This window comes from Pararge aegeria, chromosome 9 (genome assembly GCF_905163445.1).
Source record: "Pararge aegeria chromosome 9, ilParAegt1.1, whole genome shotgun sequence".
In the NCBI taxonomy this organism is placed as follows: Eukaryota; Metazoa; Arthropoda; class Insecta; order Lepidoptera; family Nymphalidae; genus Pararge; species Pararge aegeria.
Window position 1 is genome coordinate 18448474 of NC_053188.1, and position 21044 is coordinate 18469517.

The following is a 21044-nucleotide window of genomic DNA, read 5'->3' on the forward strand; positions in this document are numbered from 1 at the left end:
AGTTTACTTTATGCAAGTTTAGTACGTCTTGTATACAGAAAGCAAGTGTCCTTTATGCAAGTTTAGTACGTCTTGTATGTAGTTCGAAAGTGTCCTTTTTGCAAGTTTAGTACGTCTTGTATTTAGTTCGCAAGTGTTGTTTATGCAAGTTTAGTACTCTATGTACACAGTTCGCAAGAGTCGTTTATGCAAGTTTAGTACAGGAAGCAAGTGTCCTTTATGCAAGTTTAGTACGTCTTGTATTTAGTTCGCAAGTGTTGTTTATGCAAGTTTAGTACTCTATGTACACAGTTCGCAAGAGTCGATTATGCAAGTTTAGTACGTCTTGTATTTAGTTCGCAAGTGTTGTTTATGCAAGTTTAGTACTCTATGTACACAGTTCGCAAGAGTCGTTTATGCAAGTTTAGTACAGGAAGCAAGTGTCCTTTATGCAAGTTTAGTACGTCTTGTATGTAGTTCGAAAGTGTCCTTATTGCAAGTATAGTTCGTCTTGTATTTAGTTCGCAAGTGTTGTTTATGCAAGTTTAGTACTCTATGTACACAGTTCGCAAGTGTCTTTTAGGCAAGTTTAGTATGTCTTGTATACAGAAAGCTAGTTTACTTGATGCAAGTTTAGTACGTCTTGTATACAGAAAGCAAGTGTCCTTTATGCAAGTTTAGTACGTCTTGTATGTAGTTCGAAAGTGTCCATTTTGCAAGTTTAGTACGTCTTGTATTTAGTTCGCAAGTGTTGTTTATGCAAGTTTAGTATGTCTTGTATACAGAAAGCTAGTTTACTTTATGCAAGTTTAGTACGTCTTGTATACAGAAAGCAAGTGTCCTTTATGCAAGTTTAGTACGTCTTGTATGTAGTTCGAAAGTGTCCTTTTTGCAAGTTTAGTACGTCTTGTATTTAGTTCGCAAGTGTTGTTTATGCAAGTTTAGTACTCTATGTACACAGTTCGCAAGAGTCGATTATGCAAGTTTAGTACGTCTTGTATACAGGAAGCAAGTGTCCTTTATGCAAGTTTAGTACGTCTTGTATGTAGTTCGAAAGTGTCCTTATTGCAAGTATAGTTCGTCTTGTATTTAGTTCGCAAGTGTTGTTTATGCAAGTTTAGTACTCTATGTACACAGTTCGCAAGTGTCTTTTAGGCAAGTTTAGTATGTCTTGTATACAGAAAGCTAGTTTACTTTATGCAAGTTTAGTACGTTTTGTATGTAGTTCGAAAGTGTCCTTTTTGCAAGTTTAGTACGTCTTGTATTTAGTTCGCAAGTGTTGTTTATGCAAGTTTAGTACTCTATGTACACAGTTCGCAAGAGTCGTTTATGCAAGTTTAGAACGTCTTGTATACAGGAAGCAAGTGTCCTTTATGGAAGTTTAGTACGTCTTGTATGTAGTTCGAAAGTGTCCTTTTTGCAAGTATAGTTCGTCTTGTATTTAGTTCGCAAGTGTTGTTTATGCAAGTTTAGTACTCTATGTACACAGTTCGCAAGTGTCGTTTATGCAAGTTTAGTATGTCTTGTATACAGAAAGCTAGTTTACTTTATGCAAGTTTAGTACGTCTTGTATGTACTTCGAAAGTGTCCTTTTTGCAAGTTTAGTACGTCTTGTATTTAGTTCGCAAGTGTTGTTTATACAAGTTTAGTACTCTATGTACACAGTTCGCAAGAGTCGTTTATGCAAGTTTAGTACGTCTTGTATGTAGTTCGAAAGTGTCCTTTTTGCAAGTATAGTTCGTCTTGTATTTAGTTCGCAAGTGTCCTTTTTGCAAGTATAGTTCGTCTTGTATTTAGTTCGCAAGTGTTGTTTATGCAAGTTTAGTACTCTATGTACACAGTTCGCAAGTGTCGTTTATGCAAGTTTAGTATGTCTTGTATACAGAAAGCAAGTGTTCTTTATGCAAGTTTAGCTCTTCTTGTATTTAGTTTAATTTTTTTTTCAGTTTACTCAGTTTTTTATAGCGACTGTATTCATATGAGTTTTGCTATTTTCGTTTAGGTGCAACCCCAACCCGTGCGAGCACAACGGTGTGTGTACGCAGACTGCGGACGAGTTCAGCTGTGACTGCGCCGCCACCGGCTACGCGGGCGCCGTGTGCCACACGTGTGAGTCCCGTTGTCGTTAGAAGCGTCCCACTAGAAGTATTTATTCTCTTTTATAGCAATAATTGTCTGACCAATCAGATGAACCCCCACAAACCCACGGTCTATAAACAGAGCAACACTTGTGAGGAATACGTCGAAAGTCTAGTAGTCGAAGAGGCGTAGTTATTGTGCCTCATTTATTTATTTAACATCTTGTTAGTACGGCAGGTTCACTTACACTAACTAGATAGAACTACATAATTTATGGATTTAGACAAATGAATGATAGATGACATGAAACATTATAAAAGACATGATATTAATATAGTGTTCTATAAGTGGTACTCTGCGAATATTGAAGTAAAGGTTATTCTAAATTCTTAGAGTATCTCAACATGTCCTTGTAATATCAACGAAAACTACGCCTATCGGTCCGGAACAAAGCAATGCCGCTTTGTGGCCGAAATAAACATGGCGGAAGTACTTTGTCACGAAAAGCTTTGCTTTGCTTTTGTCACCAAACCACCCTTTACTATTACTTTCTTTAAATATTTTTATGATAGTGATAAAACACTGTACGGCTTCAAACGAAATAAGACTTCTAATTTATTCCAAACATAAAGCTTTCTATAAAGTGGAGAACTTTAAAAACGGATTTATAATATTTTTTGAGTTGATCAACCCAAAAAATACTTAAAAATACACAATTTTTGTTTTTGTTGACGGGGGGGATATCTTTTTTAAAGATACCCGACTCTCTGGGATAATTTGGGTTATATGGGATTTCTACCCAGTGGATAGAAGCAAGCGTTACTTTGCAGAAATCCATAATATATTATGAAAATTTAGCTTAATTTGCTATACTCCGAGTACAGCAGGAGAATCTGTATGGTGTAATTTATAATTTCTTCAATCCGTATACTCCACACCACACAGATCCTCGGCAATGAACTCTCTACGTACGTTGCGCTCCGTTATCGGAGCATCCTCAAGTTGACAGATTCTCCTACTGTTCGCAGACTATAGCAAATGAAGCTTAATTTTCATAATGGAATTCTACCCATTAAAACCCCCTCGGTAGCCAGCCTCAGTACAAACTCCCCCCCTGAACGTTATTTGCGTATGCTTGCAGCGGTGCACCCGGTGTCGTGCGCGGCGTACCAGCAGGCGGGCGGCGCGGGCGGGGCGGGCGGTGCGGCGCAGCAGTCCTCGGCGCACATGATGCTCGACGTGGACGGCTCGGGCCCGCTGCCACCCTTCCCGGCCACGTGCCAGTTCTACTGTGAGTATATTTACCAAAGAGGTGGGCGCCCACCGTGCTCATGATGCTAAACGTGACTTAATTGTAATTTAATTTATTCTAATTCTAGATTTTAATTAATTACTGTTTTTTTTTTAAATCTGTCCTTTATATTTATTTTATGTTAACCTCTCAATTTTGTATATGGGTTTCCGAACTGAAATAAAATTTTATAGATTTTATTTTTATTTTAATACAAATCACATGCCCGTTTGGATGATATTAATGGTTATTAAGACATTGGATGTTATAATGTTTGCGATAAGCTAACTGTTTCAGAATCTCTTAGAGAGGGTTTGAAGCATAGAAGTAGATTGAAATACTTAATGAATATTTCAAAGTCAAGTCAAATATTTCTGTATCTGGGCATGAGCCTTTGATGTCACTTATTATGCGTTGATTACATACAAAATGTGTACGCAGCAGTGAGTAGTGATAGCGATAACGACATCCGTAAACTTAAAACTTAAGCCACGACGGTTCCAAACGCGCACTGGTCTAAGAAGGTCACAACAAACTTTCCCGGGTGTTCTTTTTATTATCACCATCTCACATTGCCATTTGAAAATATTTAAGTAGCAATCTGGTTAGAGCAATTGTTCACACTCAAGCTTTTTTATCGTTTACGTAATCCTTTATACAATAATAGGACTTTTCTTTTAAATGAATTGCTTATTTTGTGTAGTCTAGTGTATTGCACTGCAAGTTTATTTTTGCTTCTAACGTTTAAATTATTGCAGTACATTTTCTCTTAAATATTTGTTATGTTATTGTGAACATACATAACATTTTCAATGGTTTGTCGTGGCAGCGGACGGGCGCATCCTCACTTCGGTGCAGCACTCGGCGGCGGCCAGCTCGCAGGTGGACGGCTACCAGGAGCCGGGCAGCTTCCGCCAGGACATCGCCTACGACGCGTCGCGCGCGCAGCTCGAGGCGCTGCTCAACCGCAGCCGCGCCTGCAGCCAGCGCCTCGAGTACATGTGCCGCCACTCGCGCCTGCTCAACTCGCCCAGTGAGTCCCCCGCATGCGGCATTCGGCCCAACAAACACCCCCGTCAACACCCCACCAACACCCCCAACAACACCCCCACCAGAACCCCCACCAACAGCCCCACCAACAGCCCCACCAACAGCCCCACCAACACCCCCACCTACACCCCCACCTACACCCCCACCAACACCCCACAACCACCACAACCCCCACCCCCACCATCACTATCACCGACACCATCCACCATAAAACAGCTCTTTCACTATTTATTTTTATTACTTTTTTTACACATACCATTAGTATAGGCTGAAATAGCTCGTGAGATTTTGAGTATATCCAATTCATTCAAAAATCAAATGTTTCTAAACGTAAAAAGAAAATGACTGACAAATTGAATTTCAAAAAGGCTCTAAATATAATTTTGGTAATAAATCATAATATCATTCCATAAACACACAAACATTATTGACATTTGATTTAGTTAGTAAGATTATTCTTTTATTTTTAAACTTCATTGACAGTTTTAATGACGTTGCAGGTGGAATCTGGCTGTACAATTAATTGTTGTAATAAGAACCATTGTTAACACAATTAATTGACTATATATATAATGCCATATATAAAATGAATTGAATTAACCTTAGTATATAAAGAATCTTGTAAACGTGTCTTTGTTATCAGGTGACGAGACGAACTTCCACCCGTTCGCGTGGTGGGTGTCCCGCAGCGGGCAGCGAATGGACTACTGGGCGGGCGCCACGCCGGGCAGCCGCATGTGCCAGTGCGGCGTGCTGGGCTCGTGCGTCGACCCCACCAAGTGGTGCAACTGCGACGCGGAGCACAGCCCCCTCTCCACCGACGGTGACTAGGAGCCCCCCCCCCCACTTAGAGAATAAACTAAACACTATTTTACTTACTACTTCTCTTTACAAATACATATAGACACACACATAACATACATAAGAGTTATTATAAAAATTAAAAATCTCACCTTACACAATCAATCAATAGCCTATCCACTCAAAATCAAATATTCACATTTAAAAATGTTTTATTCATGTAGACCTTATCACAGGCACTTATGAAGCGTTCATACATTTAACATGTTACACTAATGTTAGTGATGGTGATAACTGCATTCGTTAACTTAAAACTAAAGCTAGGGGGGTTCCAAACGCGTCCTGGTCTAAGAAGAGCCTACAACAAATTTAGTATTTTTTTGTTATCACCATCTCACGGTCGAGTTAATTTTTAGCTATGAAGTTAGAGCATTTTATTTCCAAGCCTTTTATCATATACTGCTGAACCAAAGGCCTACGCGCATATGTACTTAATATAACGAAGTATCCCTGTCGTCGGAAGTCGATGAGCTTCTCTTCAGGTACAAGTCTCGAAGATTTGAATAACTATCGATTCCCGATTTGAACTATCGGTTGAGGATAATCGTTCACCTAGCTTAGTTTTAAGCCTACACTTTATTATTTTTCTTTTTGTTACTGGTTATTGAAATCAGCTCATGATATTGTACGTGGTCATTTTTTTTAAAGTTTATATATGTTTGTTGTAACTGTAAGTGTAAGAATAAATAAAAGGCCTTTTCAATCTCCAAACGACACGACACAAGACCCCCCCTCCGGTGGTGACAGCTGTATGCTGATCTGCCGCCACGACACAGAGCGTCTACGGAGACCAATAATTCAAGTTGAAACAAAAACAATGCGTTTACAAAAAAAAGAAAATCATAAGCCTAGAAATGCTAAAATGCTAAGTATGTTGAACCAAGTGTCTTTCCTAGCAGAAATGATAAGTTTTGAAATTTTGTACAGAGTTCCAAATCGACGGCGGCGATATAACGGAAAAGGAGTTCTTGCCAGTCAAACAGCTGCGCTTCGGGGACACGGGCAGCCACCTCGACGAGAAGCAGGGCCGCTACTCGCTGGGGCCTCTGCTGTGCGAGGGAGACGGTAATATGGACTTACATCCTGCGGCCTTCAAAGGGTTGACGTCCGCTGCTAGACATAGGCATTTTCGAAGGAGTTCCAAATTTAACGGTCTTGTGCCGCTTGCGTCCAGCGACTCCCTTTATGTCGTCCGTCCTGTGGCTTACCAGTGCGGGTACGCCAGTCCAGCATTTTCGGACTCTAATGTGTGTAAAATTATATTTATTTTAAGTTGTTAAAAGCAATTCACAGCCATTTCACCATCACAATAGAACCACTTAATTAACATCATATTTACTTTAATGGAACATTACGATGCCCGGCATATTTCTTTCATATATATTTAGTTACACAGAGCGTCTATGAGTAGATCTACAAAGAGTATCCAAACATAGAGAATTCTGTCTGAGAATTCTGAATGTCTTATCAGCTAGCTCTCTGAGCTATTGCAACTCTTTGAGGTATGTCAGTATATCTTGTGCTATTAAGTATATACTCAATCGTGATTTGATCACGTAGAGATATTCTCAATGAATTCAAAGCGGGTGGAACAATCTCTATGACCTCCCTGCTAATAAGTTTAAAAAAAAAGAACAATATGTAAAACAATGTAAATGACCCATGTTGTTAGGTTTGTTTAAATATATAAACTATAATTAAATCCCCCAATAATATCACCTGACAAGGGGTAAAATTAACGTATCCACTGCAACAGGGAATAGAAGAAGTTAACCCATTTTTATTATTACACGTATATATTATTTAGATATTATTTCCACACAAGCGCCAATGCTCGGAGAGTTGATAAAGCGAAGGGAAATCGGGAGAAGATAAAATTTAGTCCTTTCTGTTTTCTGTAGTAAAATTTAGTCTGGGAGAAATTATATCTTCCGCCCATGCTTAGCCGGTTGTAGCCCAATTGAGTTGGTAAATTTCATATGTATTATTATTTCTGTAGATCTGTTCAGCAACGCAGTCACCTTCCGCATCTCGGACGCCGTCATAACTCTGCCCACATTCGACCTGAGCCACAGCGGAGACATATACTTTGAGTTCCGCACCACCAAGGAGAACGCTGTTCTGTTGCATTCTAAGGTACATATTTTTTCCCCAAAATTGGTAATAATTAACTAAGTATATTAAGATTACACATTTTTTATGGTGACATATCTGATTAATTTAGCTCGTAACAATATGGCAATATGGCATAACAAACTTCTTAGATTTAATAATAGTATATGATGTTTGAATCTTATTCTAAATGGTGTCAGCGTTCGGCACGAAGCTCAGGCACACACGCATATTGGAAAAACTAATACCCTCTTTGGAACTTTCGGAACTTTAAAATTAAAATAACATTGTTCCCCCAGGGCCCGCAAGACTACATAAAGCTGTCCATCATCGGTGGCGATCAGCTTCAGTTCCAGTTCCAAGTGGGGGATACTCCGCTCGGAGTGTCCGTGGAGACCAGCAACCGACTCGCCGACAACAAGTGGCATTCCGTCTCCATTGAGAGGAACAGGTATTTCGAATTAATGGTTTCCACTTTTTAAGCCAAATTAATCCAGCGAACGAGAGAGAGAGAGATGCTTTTAATATCACTATGTATTTAAATAAGATACATGTAAATTCGTACAACTCATTTCAATTCAATTATTATTCAATTTTGCAGATTGGATTGGTATGAAGGAAACAGGGTTTAGACAGTGGCGGTGAAAGCAGCTAATTATCGTGTACAAAAATTAATTATAGATATTAGTTATTATTTAATATGTTGTAATCATAACATATACTCTACAACTTAATATATTCACACAAAACACGCCAGGGCCTTAACACATACATTAACGGACTTTCAAAATTTAATGGACGTGGGATTTTGGCTGGAAGAATACCATAAAGGAGATAAAGAAGATCACCCACAGCCACATTTGCAAATAGTGATCTCGTATTCTAATCATTTTTAGGTTAACGGGCGTTTGTAGAACACAAGTTATCGCTCGTGACTTACATTTGACGCTGGCAAGCATAATGATTATTTATGAAGGTTCATTATACATATCGCTATTACATATGTATTATTGTTATATGTATGTAGTTGATGTAGTTTATATTATGACATGTTTCTAAAAAATTGCACTATCCCGTTTCTATAATCATTTATTTTCTTCTTTCATTAAGGATTGTCTGAAGGAGATCGTTTAAGAGAGTAGACCGCCTTTGCGTGTTTTTATTATTTTTTCATTTCTGTTTCCAATATTTATAATCTTTATCCCTTAACTGTGTGCAACAAATAATTTATCTATCTACCTATCTATCTGTCGCTTTTTTTCACAGGAAAGAAGCGCGCGTAGTGGTCGACGGGGCGCTTAAGAACGAGATTCGCACAGCCAAGGACCCCGTGCGAGCGTTACACCTCACCACCGCGCTAGTTCTCGGCGCGTCCTTGGACAGGAAGGACGGCTTTGTCGGCTGCATGAGGGCCTTGTTGCTCAACGGGAATCCGGTGGATCTGCGTTATCACGCCAGACGAGGTATTCACACGTTTAACTACTTTCTTATTATATCACCATAGTTTAAACCGTCGGATCTAGAATCATTTCGAGTGTCTAGTTTGAAGTAATTTTGAAAGGCTTAAGATCTATCTATCTATTTTATTCTATACATGAGAAATAAACAACATAAAATCCGAATGATAAAAAAAATTGTAGGATGCATATGTTTATCCCATAAGGAATCATCCTGTAAAAGTATTAAATGAAAAGAAGTATATTTATTTTTCCACACCAACGAATAAAAAACATTCTAAGTTTACTTGTGACAACCCTATTGAAGATAAAAGACTGACACGCGCATAACACCTACGCTCCGAGACGCGTACCTAATTAAGTGACAGGAGTCACATGAGGGGTGTGGTTGCCGATGGGGGTGTGGTAGGCACGGAAGCACACCTACGACTCATAACTATTTAAGTTAAAGGAACCCCTTTTTTTTAAAAAAAAACACCGTTATGTGTAGGTGTGTACGGCGTGTCGGAGGGCTGCACGGGCAAGTGCGAGTCGTCCCCATGCCTCAACAACGGTACCTGCCTGGAGGGCTACGACTCGTACGGCTGCGACTGTCGCTGGACCGCTTTCAAGGGACCCATCTGTGCTGACGGTGAGCGGCTCAACTCATTGTACCGAACTGAACCGAATTGTACCCAGTTGGCCGAGAGTTGTAATTGCCTATTCTGCACATTTACGTACTGACCATGGTAAACAAATCGCGTCGAACTTTCGCGTGATTTAAAGAAATGTATGGGAAGAACGTCGCCCCCGCAACGTCGCTCGCCACTACTCGTGGCATGCGGAATACATTTGATTTACATCATTAGACGCTTCGCGCCGTGCAATAAATCGCAATTGTCCCGTGGCCAGGACATTTGAGTTGTTTTCAAAACTAATATTATATATAGATTTACTTTCATTAAATTAAAATATGTACTAAATAATAAATGTACTAAATATATTCATCAGCTATCTCAGTACCCATAACACAAGCTACGCTTACTTTGGGGCTAGATGGCGATGTGTGTATTTTTTTTTAAATAAATAAATAAATAAATATTCGTAGTATATTTATTTATTTATTTAAAAAAAAAAAAAATTGCTTGTAGGAAAAATATACTATGTTGTCCAAGCATGGTGCCCAAAACACTTGCGCTATTAACTTTTTTACCCCTAACCCCTACAGAGATCGGCGTAAACTTGAGACCAAACTCAATGGTGAAATACGATTTCCTTGGATCCTGGCGGTCGACCATCAGTGAGAAGATCCGCGTCGGTTTCACCACTACCAACCCCAAGGGGTTCTTGCTGGGATTCTACTCCAACATATCCTCCGAATACCTCACGATTATGATCTCTAATTCTGGTAAGTGTCTTCTTTTATGGGAGAGTAAATGCTCATTTTGTCACGTGCAACAGTTTATATATTTTCGGGATTTAGTAAGCGGGTACTACACTTTTGGGTACCATGCCCATAAGTGAACAGTTAGACGGCTTATATTTTTTGTAAATATTAATGTTACTTTGTTTATATTATTATGTGTTTCCTAATTGGAATTATACTTTGCTAAACTATGAAAAAAATTAATGTTAAGTATCTGATTGAATATATTCAAAATTCAAAAATTCAAAATTCATTTATTTTTTTCATAGGCGTAGTTTATAAGCACTTTTGAAACGTCAAGTCAGTCTGTTTGTAGTGACTCTACCTATAGTGGGAACAGTATCCAGTGTGTTAAGTTGTAAAGCAGTTGAATGGCATAGCTAATGTGATAGTCGGCGGAACTGTCTCGTCGACGTTTTTGACGACTTTCCTGGCGCAACGGTGATCGCTAAGAATTTAAGTAGGAGGTCACTTATGATGCGTTCATTCATGTTTATATAATTGTAAGGGGGTAGTGATAACTACGTTCGCCAACTTAAACCTAAATGTACGAGGGTTCCAAACGCGCCCTTGTCTAAGAAGAGCTCACAACAAACTTAGTCGGGTATTTTTTCTGTTATCACCATCTCACAGTAAATCATCCTTTTATTCTGATCCTCTCTTCTGTTCTCCGACATATGTTATAGAATTTTAAAAACCCACCACGCTCCATAGCCTTATCTTTTTACTATTTTATAAATTAAAATTGGCCAAATAATGGAAAATAATGTCTGTTCACCTATCTCCGTGATTAATTGCTTTTTGCGTTCAAGGTCGTGGGTTCGATTCCGACAACTGGAATAAAATGTTTGTGTGATGAACATGAATGTTTTTCAGTGTCTTGGTGTTTATCTGTATATAATAAGTATTTATGTATATTATTCATAAAAATATTCAACAGTCGTCCTAGTACCCATAACACAAGCTACGCTCACTTTGGGGCTTGATGGCGAGTTGTGTACTGTCGTAGTATATTTATTTATTTTATTTTATTTATTTATTAATAATGGAGATGGGTGAACAGACATTGAGGCCCTTGGTTTGTCAACAGGTCATCTGCGGGTGGTGTTCGACTTCGGGTTCGAGAGGCAGGAGATCATCTTCCAGGGCAAACACTTCGGCCTGGGGCAGTACCACGACGTGCGCTTGTCGCGGAAGGACAGCGGCGCTACAATGGTGCTTCAGGTAGGGGCAAAGAGGTCTGACGTCTGAGTCACAGTTTGTTTATTTGTGACGGCCGATCGGCGCAGTGGGCAGCGACCCTGCTTTCTGAGTCCAAGGCCGTGGGCTCGATTCCCAGAAACTGGAAAATGTTTGTTCGATGAACATTAATGGTCTCCAGTGGCTAATATTTACGGTCGCAGCAGGGTGCAGAATAAAAAGATGTCAAGACTAACATACATATATTAGTTTAAGAATTACATTAATTATTCTTTTTAATCAACACGTCGCCTCCCTAACCTAGCCTGAAAGTCATGAATATAATACACATAAATACTTATAATACACAGATAAACACCCAGACACTGTAAAACATTCATGTTAATCACACAATGATTTTCCAGATGTGGGCATCCAACCCACGGTCGGACACAGAAAGCGGGGTCGCTGCCAACTGCGCCAAACGTTTGCCTAATGCTTGGCATTAAAAATTATTATAATATTAAACTAAACTTATTAACTATGCTCGGCCGATTTGTGAAACGAGCCCCCTAGCCTAGGTCTCAAAATTAAATCCCATAGGGAGTGTGGTAAAAAAGATATCGCATCACGATTCAAAGCTAGCCTCCGGAATTTGCTGCGCGACGTAACTTGAACATGATGCGATGCGGCCGCTTCTTGGTTAGCAAGCATACTATGGCTATCCCGTGGGTGTGCCTACGTAACAAGTGTCTGGGTGTTTATCTGTATACTCGCATCCTCAGGTGGACAACTACGAGACCCAGGAGTACCACTTCAACATCCGCGAGTCGGCGGACGCGCAGTTCAACAACATCCAGTACATGTACATCGGGCGCAACGAGACCATGAACGAGGGCTTCGTGGGCTGCGTGAGCCGCGTGGAGTTCGACGACATCTACCCGCTCAAGCTGCTGTTCCAACAGGACCCGCCGCCCAACGTCCGGACCATCGGCGGTAACCGCGTCTCTCCTTGTTATTATGAGCCAGTTGCAGAGCACCAGTCTGGTGGGAGAAAATTATAAATTCTCTCTGCCGGCAAGCGAACCCGTCCCGTGTTACCAAATTAAAACCACTTATAGTCGTAAAAATGTAATAGGCCCGTTTTGACATTTGTCATCGCGACGTAACTAGTTATGGAACCATAAGACTCGGGACTCGATACTCACGATAAATCAATTCAAGTTTGTATCAGTACTTGATTGATATTATTATGTATTGTAAAGTGTTAGTTCGTTCAAAGTATTCCTTTAACTTCACAACCAATACGCGTGACTGGCTGTTGATTATACGTCCACTTTTCAACATGTTGAAACAGAGTTAGTACTATATAACAACAAACACAAAAATCGAGTCAAATCACTATGTTTAAATTAATGTCCAAAATAGAAGAGCCATAGTTAACGTAATAGTAAACAATATATATCAAACTTAAACGAGCGCACAGTCAACTTTACAAGATGAGGAACGAAAAACTGCGCAGTGCGCGCGGGGACGCTTCAGTCATGTGCCACTTGGTCAGATACATCATCTCAGACTCATTATTTAGAACCCATTTTGAGAACCAAGCTCATTCTTTGCAGTAAAGATAACTACACAATATTTAATTTCGATATACAATAAAAAAATGGTTACAGCTCTAGTTTAAAAAAAAAAAGACTGAGAACGTAACTGTTTTCGAAACGTTTCGCAACAATTATAAATTGCATGCTACTATGAAGTAAGCGCAAAAAGAATACTCGCGATATATTCTTTCATATTATATAACGTCCCAAAAAAATTTACGTATTTTTTAAAACACTGTATGTAATTGATTTTTATTTTTTTGTTTCTTTCAGTTTCGTTCCAAGTTACATTCTATGGTCTTGCACAAATGTCAAAACGGGCCTATTACATTTTTACGACTATAGTTTACTTACTAAGTTAGTTAATTTTAAGAAATAAAAGTTCAGCTTTATTGACTTCTACTAGTGGACTCTAGTTATAACCTTTCTCACTCGGAGAGGAGATCTGAAAATTCAATAAATTCAAATTCCTATATTTTGTATGCACGCCTATCACAAACACTCAAAGTGTTCATACACATACAACATGTAAATGAAATACGAAATAATACTTAGAAGGCACACTACATTATTTACTATCTCTGAGACTTATCTGTGAAACCGAAACTCTAATGGCTTTTGAGTAAACCATTGCCATAGTTGTTACTGAAAGATACAGATACAGCCCTAACATCACATGCAAAATTAAAACCAAGTGACTCATGTCACTTTGTTAGGTACGCGTCGTAGCGTAGGAACTATGCGCGTGTCGGTCTTTTATCTTCAATAGGGTTGTCATAAGTAAACACCTTTACTGTTTTGAATTAGTTTTTATTAAAAAATAAATATGCTGTGATTTCTTATGAAATATACTTATGCATACTTCAATAGCATTTCATAATTCCGATACACGTTGGTATATGTTCCCAATATTGTTGGTTTATGGTGATAACTACATTCGTTAACTTAAAACTGTAGTTAGGAAGGTCACATACGTGTCCTGGTCTAAGCAGAGCCGACAACAATCTTTGCCGGGTCTTTTTTGTTATCATCACACAGTCAAATTTATATTCAACTATGAAGTTAGAGCAATTCATACCTAAGCTGTTTTATCAACATGTAATCCTTGATATTGGAATACGATTTTTCTATAAGCATGCGTCAAAGTTGATATAAATCGTTTTAAGATCTTTGGCATGTAGTTAGCCGGTAACGGGTCGATGATGAACGCCTGCTTCTATCAAACATTGTGTTGGATTGGGTACCATGGTGTAGTGGTCTCACCCGTCACTCCGGCGCCAGGTTCCCTGCACGAGGACTTCTGCGGGGTGGAGCCGGTGACGCACCCGCCCGAGCCGGTGGAGACGCGCCCGCCGCCGCCCGCCAACCTCGGAGACGACCTGGACTTCCACCGCACCGATGAGGCCATCCTTGGCAGTGAGTGTAGCATTTATTATAAACTGGCGGATGCCCGAAACTTTGACTGGTTCGAAACAATTTACTGGTCATTCCTGTGGCTTTAGTTTATACCTTCGTTAAATAAATAAATAAATATACTACGACAATACACACATCACCATCTAGCCCCAAAGTAAGCGTAGCTTGTGTTATGGGTACTAAGATAGCTGTTGAATATCTTTATGAATATAATACATATAAATACTTATAATATACAGATAAATACCCAGACACTGAAAAACAAATAAAGACATTAATTAATTCATTGTATTATAAGTGTCCTAGTGGTTAGAACTAACAGTGAAGGAAAAAAATCGTGAGGAATTTTGCATGCGTGAGAGTTCTCCATAATGTTGTTTAAGCCTAAACCTTTCTCATTGTACGAGTGAGGGTTTATATGATTATTTAAGATTTAATTTTTTAAATAACCTGTGATTTTCACTTCGGGTTTTAACTTTAATGTTTCGACTGCCAATTGGCACAGTGGGCAGCGTCCCTGCTTTCTGAGTCCTCAAGTGTGGGTTCGATTCTCACAACTGTAAAATGTTTGTGCGATGAACAGGAATGTTTTTCAGTGTCTGGGTGTCTATCTGTATATTATAAGTATTTGTGTACACATAACACATGCTACGCTTACTTTGAGGCTGGTGATGTGTGTGCTGTCGTAGTTTATTTAATATATATTTTAGATGTGTCCTAATATTGTTAAAATTGTTAAAATGTGTCAATATAAAATGTTGCATGTACCATATTCTGGCTAAAAAACATGGATTGATTGATTGACTGATTGATTGATTGGTTGGTTGATAATCATATGATTGCAGCGGTCCTGGCGTGCATCTTCTTGCTGCTGATAGTGCTGGCCGTGGTGTTGGTCCGCTCTCTGTCGCGCCACAAAGGCGAATACCTCACACAGGTGAATACAGTCTTATTATGCTTGGACGTGGTCGCCTATAATCACTCTGCAGGCTATAGCCATTTCAAATTTAAATTAAAAAATGTTTTATTTATGTACACCTTATCACAGGCACTTGTGAAGCGTTCATACATAAAATACCAGCTGTTACCCGTGGCTTAGTACGCGTTTTTTTGGTGTTTCATGAATCCTGCTAAGGGAACCCATAACCCAAGATACTTCCATATTGCGACTAATAAACAAATCGAATGTAGTTGAAACTTTTAACTTTAATTAAAACTTAACAAAACATAGTAGTTATTTCGCTAAAGTATTATTGAAATTCATATTTGAATTCATAATTCATTTATTTCAAGTAGGCCTAATATAAGAACTTGTAACGTCAAGTCTGTTTGTAGTGACTCTACCACCGGTTCGGAAGGCAGATTCTACCGAGAAGTAGCCGGCAAGAAACTCAGCAGTTGCTCTTTTCCAACATCATTTTACAATTTAACAATCTTTGTTCTATCTTGTGTGCGATTAAAGCGGTTGTTCTATCTTGTGTGCGATTAAAGCGGAGCGGGTTGCTTCCAAAGGAAATAAGAAAGCAACCTTGTCATTAAGTTATTCATTAATATTACCTACGTAACTACGATACGATACGTATAGTAACTACGATATTAGAACTGAAAAGGGAACTTTTCCACTAAAAGTAATGAAAATATAGAGTAAAGTTAGAAATAGGCGAAACTAGGTATGCGAAACTAGGTATTCAGTTTTAAGTATCGACGTGAGATTGTGATGACAAAAAAACTACCTAATTATTTATAAAAAACAAAACTTATTAAATATATGCGCTTTCCACAGGAGGAACGCGGTGCCGATGGCGCCTCAGATCCGGACGCGGCGGCGTTGGCCGCAGCCACCGGCCCCCGGGTCACTAAACGCCGGGAGTTCTTCATATAGCCACCAGGCGACACCCACTCCACGAGCCTATATACGCACTTCACACATCACCTGTTTGCCTTTACGGTATATCGCACCTGCGTCTACTGATTCAGTCATTCATTTATTTAAATAGTTTGTTGACTACTACCGAGTTATTCATTAATTATAATAAATTATGGTGAATGAATTAAGCGAATATTTATATTTGCTCAACAACTAAATAGCCGTTTGTTGAATAAATTCATGTAACAGGCTCGTTTATAAACGCCCCAAAATTCCAGTTCAAATTAGCTTCTAAGCTTTAACGCACAAAAAAGATTGGACTTAAAAAAATTAAAATTAAATAATTCTGTTCCAATAATCGAGCCTTTATATCAATAATGCACACATTTATTTATATTTTGTCGAAACAAAGTTATTTAATTCAAATGAATTCATACAAGAGTTGTGAATTATCAATCGGGATCGTAAATTTTTTCTGCAAAAATGCCATTTATAGTTTATTTTGTAAGCTGGTATATTTATACTCGGTAACAAATAAATAATGCTATAAAATATATCACCAATTATAAACTGTGGTGGAATATTACGGATCTGTATTTGGTGTACCAGATACCAGCTTAAACTGGGTTATTATTTTTCTGAAATTATCAGCTCTTCATTCAGATTATATTTCGCAAAAGATTTAGTAGACGCCAGAGCGATATTTATATAACAATAGATATGAAATACACACTTCCTATCCTTCATACGAACGCAATATGTACACCGCCCACCAGATACCCAGTTGCGTGCATAGAAGAGATAAGAAAAATAAAGTTTCTTTGCAAGTATGAAGTGCACTTCACTTTATATACGTGTGCCTTTATATGTGTTTGAAGAACGACGTCAAATTTAGCAGATTTATGGCCTACGTAAACTAGATCGACTCAACACACTATCAGATGCAATTAAAGAATGTGAATGTCACCTTTATGTTGTAGTGTACGACTCGTTGCCCACGCGTCACCCACTTCAAACATCATAAATAAACTAAATGTATATAAATGGATATGAAAATGTCTATCAAAACATACCCAAATCGTTATTCGTAAGGAGTTTATCGATGCATGTTTTGTTACAAAATGACAAATTGTGTAAGCCACCAAAAAGCCATAAGTTTTAAAGTCGTTCGTAAAAACACTACATACATATTATAATTTGATATCTAAAGCATTTATAGATAAAATAATTTAAATTCAGTTTCCTAAGAAATATTTTCCTAAGCTAGATATAGAAGTTACGTTTCATTATTATTTTGAAACATAAATAATCGATCATTTCTGGATTTTATAACTTTAATATTTCATATTTTCGAACTATTCTCGCTCTAAAGTTTTCTCCCATAAAGTGCCATTTGGCTACTTTTATAATCTTTTAGACTATGATATTTATTATTTCATCCATCGCAACTTCGTTCGCTTATAATCTCTGATTATTACATTTTTCTACACAGTATACCCCCCGACCCACCGCGTCACTTCGCTCGCCGAGTTTTTTTTCTTCGTTTACTCGGCAGCTTTTCTTCGTAGCGTATTATATAGAGATTCAATAAACAAAGGAACAAGTTCTGCAAGTTATATTAGCTTATTTCAACTTTAAAGTTGAACTAATTTTTTTCAATTTGTTTTGTTTGATGGAACCTGCAACCTTTTCGTCCAAAGTGACAATTATTTGTATAGGTTAAAAATTAACGCACGAGAAAAGCACATGCAAATGATTGTCTGTTGAAAAATATGAAAGAAAATGCATATTTTTCTATATTAATTATAGTATTAAATATAGTATTCATTATAAATTACGTTTATATGGACAGGATGTATATGTCTCCATTTTGGCTAAGTATTATATTTTTATGTCACATTTGGCAAATATGATAGGTGGTATATCAATGCATTCGTAAGCTTTTAATGGAATATTGATTATATTATCGTTCATTAAAAACGATTTATCTAGAAAAAAAAACATTTCCATAAAAATATTTGGTAATCACCGAATATTTTGGATACAGAAGCCAAATCGGATACTGGATATTTTTATAACTCTACAGATAGTAGAAACTTCATTCATTCGGCGGACACTAACAAATAATTATTGAATAATTCGTTTAAAAAAAACGATGCATTATGTGAATGTCCGGTAATATAATATCTATTTTTTTTTTATATATATTATAAGCATTTATCACTGACCCACTTTTATAAAACCTGAATATTTCATAGATTGATTTTTAACCAATTGTGTATTAAACATTTAATATTATTGATTTGTAGTTTACACATCAGTAAAGAATATATCAGTAATGGCCGCCGGTAACGTTCCTGACATCTGTCTGTTGGTTAATAAACAATATTAAACAGTGGACATATAAATATTTGTATATGTATATATGTTAAAGCGCTGTATGGATTAAAATAAAAATTGTTTTCTTATTTTTTTACATTTATAAGATGTTTCGAAGTTGATATAATGACATACATTCGTCAGTGGGGGTCAATAAACAATAAAAATATTTTTATCGTAAATTCAATCACGATCTGTAAGGAACGCATTCTTTGAACGGCCAATCTGTATATTTCGTTTAATTCAAACTAGCTGCAGTACTGATTGTATTTTAAATGATTTTCTGATCTGATAGACAACTATATCAAATATAATTAAATACTACTGTATTGCTGCATTTTTTTAATTAAATAAATCCACAAAAACAATGTACTGAATCTTACAAATTAGTTCTAAGTTACACAATATTATTGTAGTTTAAGGTTTTTTAAGGCTTCAAGTGTACTATAATTTTGGTATTTAATTCGAATCTCTTTATCGTGTATCATTATTTTTATACAACTCCTTTTATTTAGTGAGTTATTTTTGAGCTTTTTTTTATTTATCCGTCCAAGTGTAAATGTCTAAAACATTTTTTGTTTTCGAGAGTTAAATTGTGTTTATGTGTATAATTAGTTCGAATTGTGTTTATTTTAATGACATTACGATGACATGTAGATAAGTAGGGCTTCTTTTTATAATCGCGGATATTTGGGCCCTGTGACAAACAGTTTAAATATCAATGTACTTAATTTTACGAAATTTTAAACTAACACAGACAAACAACGTTTTGATTAGTGGGTCTAGAAGTATGTTTCACAGGAGTTTATTAAGATACAAGATCATTAAGATTGAGGTATTAGGAAAACACACTTAAAAATTTAGAGGCTTAGTTAACTTATTTCGTTAACTAAGCCTCGGCTCTCATATCACATAATATGTTAAAGCTCTCATATAACAGTCACACAAATTAAAAACATATTTTTCAGTTTTCGTATAAATTTATCTAAATTTGTATTGCTTTGACAATATATACGATGAAATAATCATTTTGGAAATTTTACAAAAAAATAGTATTTGATGTCACAAAGTTTGAACTCTTCTTCCTCTTGCCACATTCCGTTGACCTTGTCCCTCCCTCTTAATGCGGAAATCCGACCCGCTACTCCAAGGCGCGTAACCGCGTGGCCTTACCTAACATAACCTAACCTAACGTTTACTGTCACAGGACCCAATTCGCGCATCTAAATAAAATATACCTAACATCAACCTTTGAATAATATTCATTAAAAGTAAACCCCAATAATATGAGCTAGTTACCGAACATATTGGTGCGTATTTTGATTTAATTTTAATTAAATTTAATCGAACCATAGTATAATCAAACCTCATCGTCTTTCGAACTTCGTGCGTTTCGATACGCAGAATTCAATTCATTGAGATATTTTTGTGCGAAAACTTAACAATAATAAATTACAAATTACTAATATGATAGAGAAGATACTTTGGTTTTCTGTCTACTCAGCTTTAACATATATTGTCGATGTAACTTGATAAAAGGTGACCAGGAAAATAAAAAAAACCTGTTCTTGGGATGCCACATTTGGATGCAATACATTTGACAGTGCGTGCAGGTCATCTCCAAGCGGCCAATATGCCTTACCCGGGACATATTCGCAGGGCAGCTAAGCTGGCCTGGTATTAGTAGTTTTAGCCCTTCTAGGGGCTAGGGCCCGCCACCATTGGCTTTGAGCCTGTTGATTTATCATGTCCGTGCAATGTCCATTTTGACAGTGTAAGTGTATAGAAGAAAAGTTCCATTTTTATCCGCAATATGGCGACAGTTTTTGATTTTCCTTGTCAGGTTTTATATAAATAACTTTATTGGTTCTAAATTTAAATTAACCTTAACTTGCGAGTGAATAGGTTCAAAATGGTTAGATGTATTTTATTACTTTGTGCGTCGGTCTGAACTGTACGAGAGAGCTAGGTACCGTGCCTTAAGTCGCCACGGCACACCCACGTAGCGCGTTAAGATGTAGAGTTTTTATTTTATTACTACTGAAAATCACGAAATAATTTTTTCAAAATAATTACGCCGTTTTATTTATTAACAAAACACCCATCATCATTATGAAATTAAGCGTAATTTGCTATACTCCGCGTACAGCAGGAGAATCTGTATAGTGTAATTTATAATTACTTTAATCCGTATACTACACACCAAACGGATCCTCGGCAATGTACCCTCTACGCACGTTTCTGAGGATGCTCCTGTTTCGGAGCGAAACGTGCGTAGAGGGTTTCCGCAAAGTAACGCCTGCTTCTATCCAACCATCATCATCATATTAACCCATTTCCGGGCTCACCACAGGGCATGGGTCTT

General features: G+C 37.5%; 1 protein-coding gene across 1 annotated transcript in view; it reads left to right on the plus strand.

Annotated features, from left to right (window-relative positions):
* The window catches only part of LOC120626630 (neurexin-4), a 42654-nt gene extending 21903 nt beyond the window's left edge, over positions 1-20751 (plus strand). The window contains exons 11-25 of the mRNA XM_039894250.1: positions 1982-2088; positions 3200-3349; positions 4179-4382; positions 5043-5222; positions 6188-6325; positions 7260-7396; positions 7672-7823; positions 8639-8835; positions 9320-9460; positions 10037-10216; positions 11325-11458; positions 12199-12409; positions 14299-14433; positions 15279-15370; positions 16217-20751. Of these exons, the coding sequence (XP_039750184.1) occupies positions 1982-2088; positions 3200-3349; positions 4179-4382; positions 5043-5222; positions 6188-6325; positions 7260-7396; positions 7672-7823; positions 8639-8835; positions 9320-9460; positions 10037-10216; positions 11325-11458; positions 12199-12409; positions 14299-14433; positions 15279-15370; positions 16217-16315 (2257 nt within the window). The 3' untranslated portion in view covers positions 16316-20751. The remainder of the gene's footprint in view (positions 1-1981; positions 2089-3199; positions 3350-4178; positions 4383-5042; positions 5223-6187; positions 6326-7259; positions 7397-7671; positions 7824-8638; positions 8836-9319; positions 9461-10036; positions 10217-11324; positions 11459-12198; positions 12410-14298; positions 14434-15278; positions 15371-16216) is intronic.
* The last annotated feature ends 293 nt before the right edge of the window (positions 20752-21044 follow it).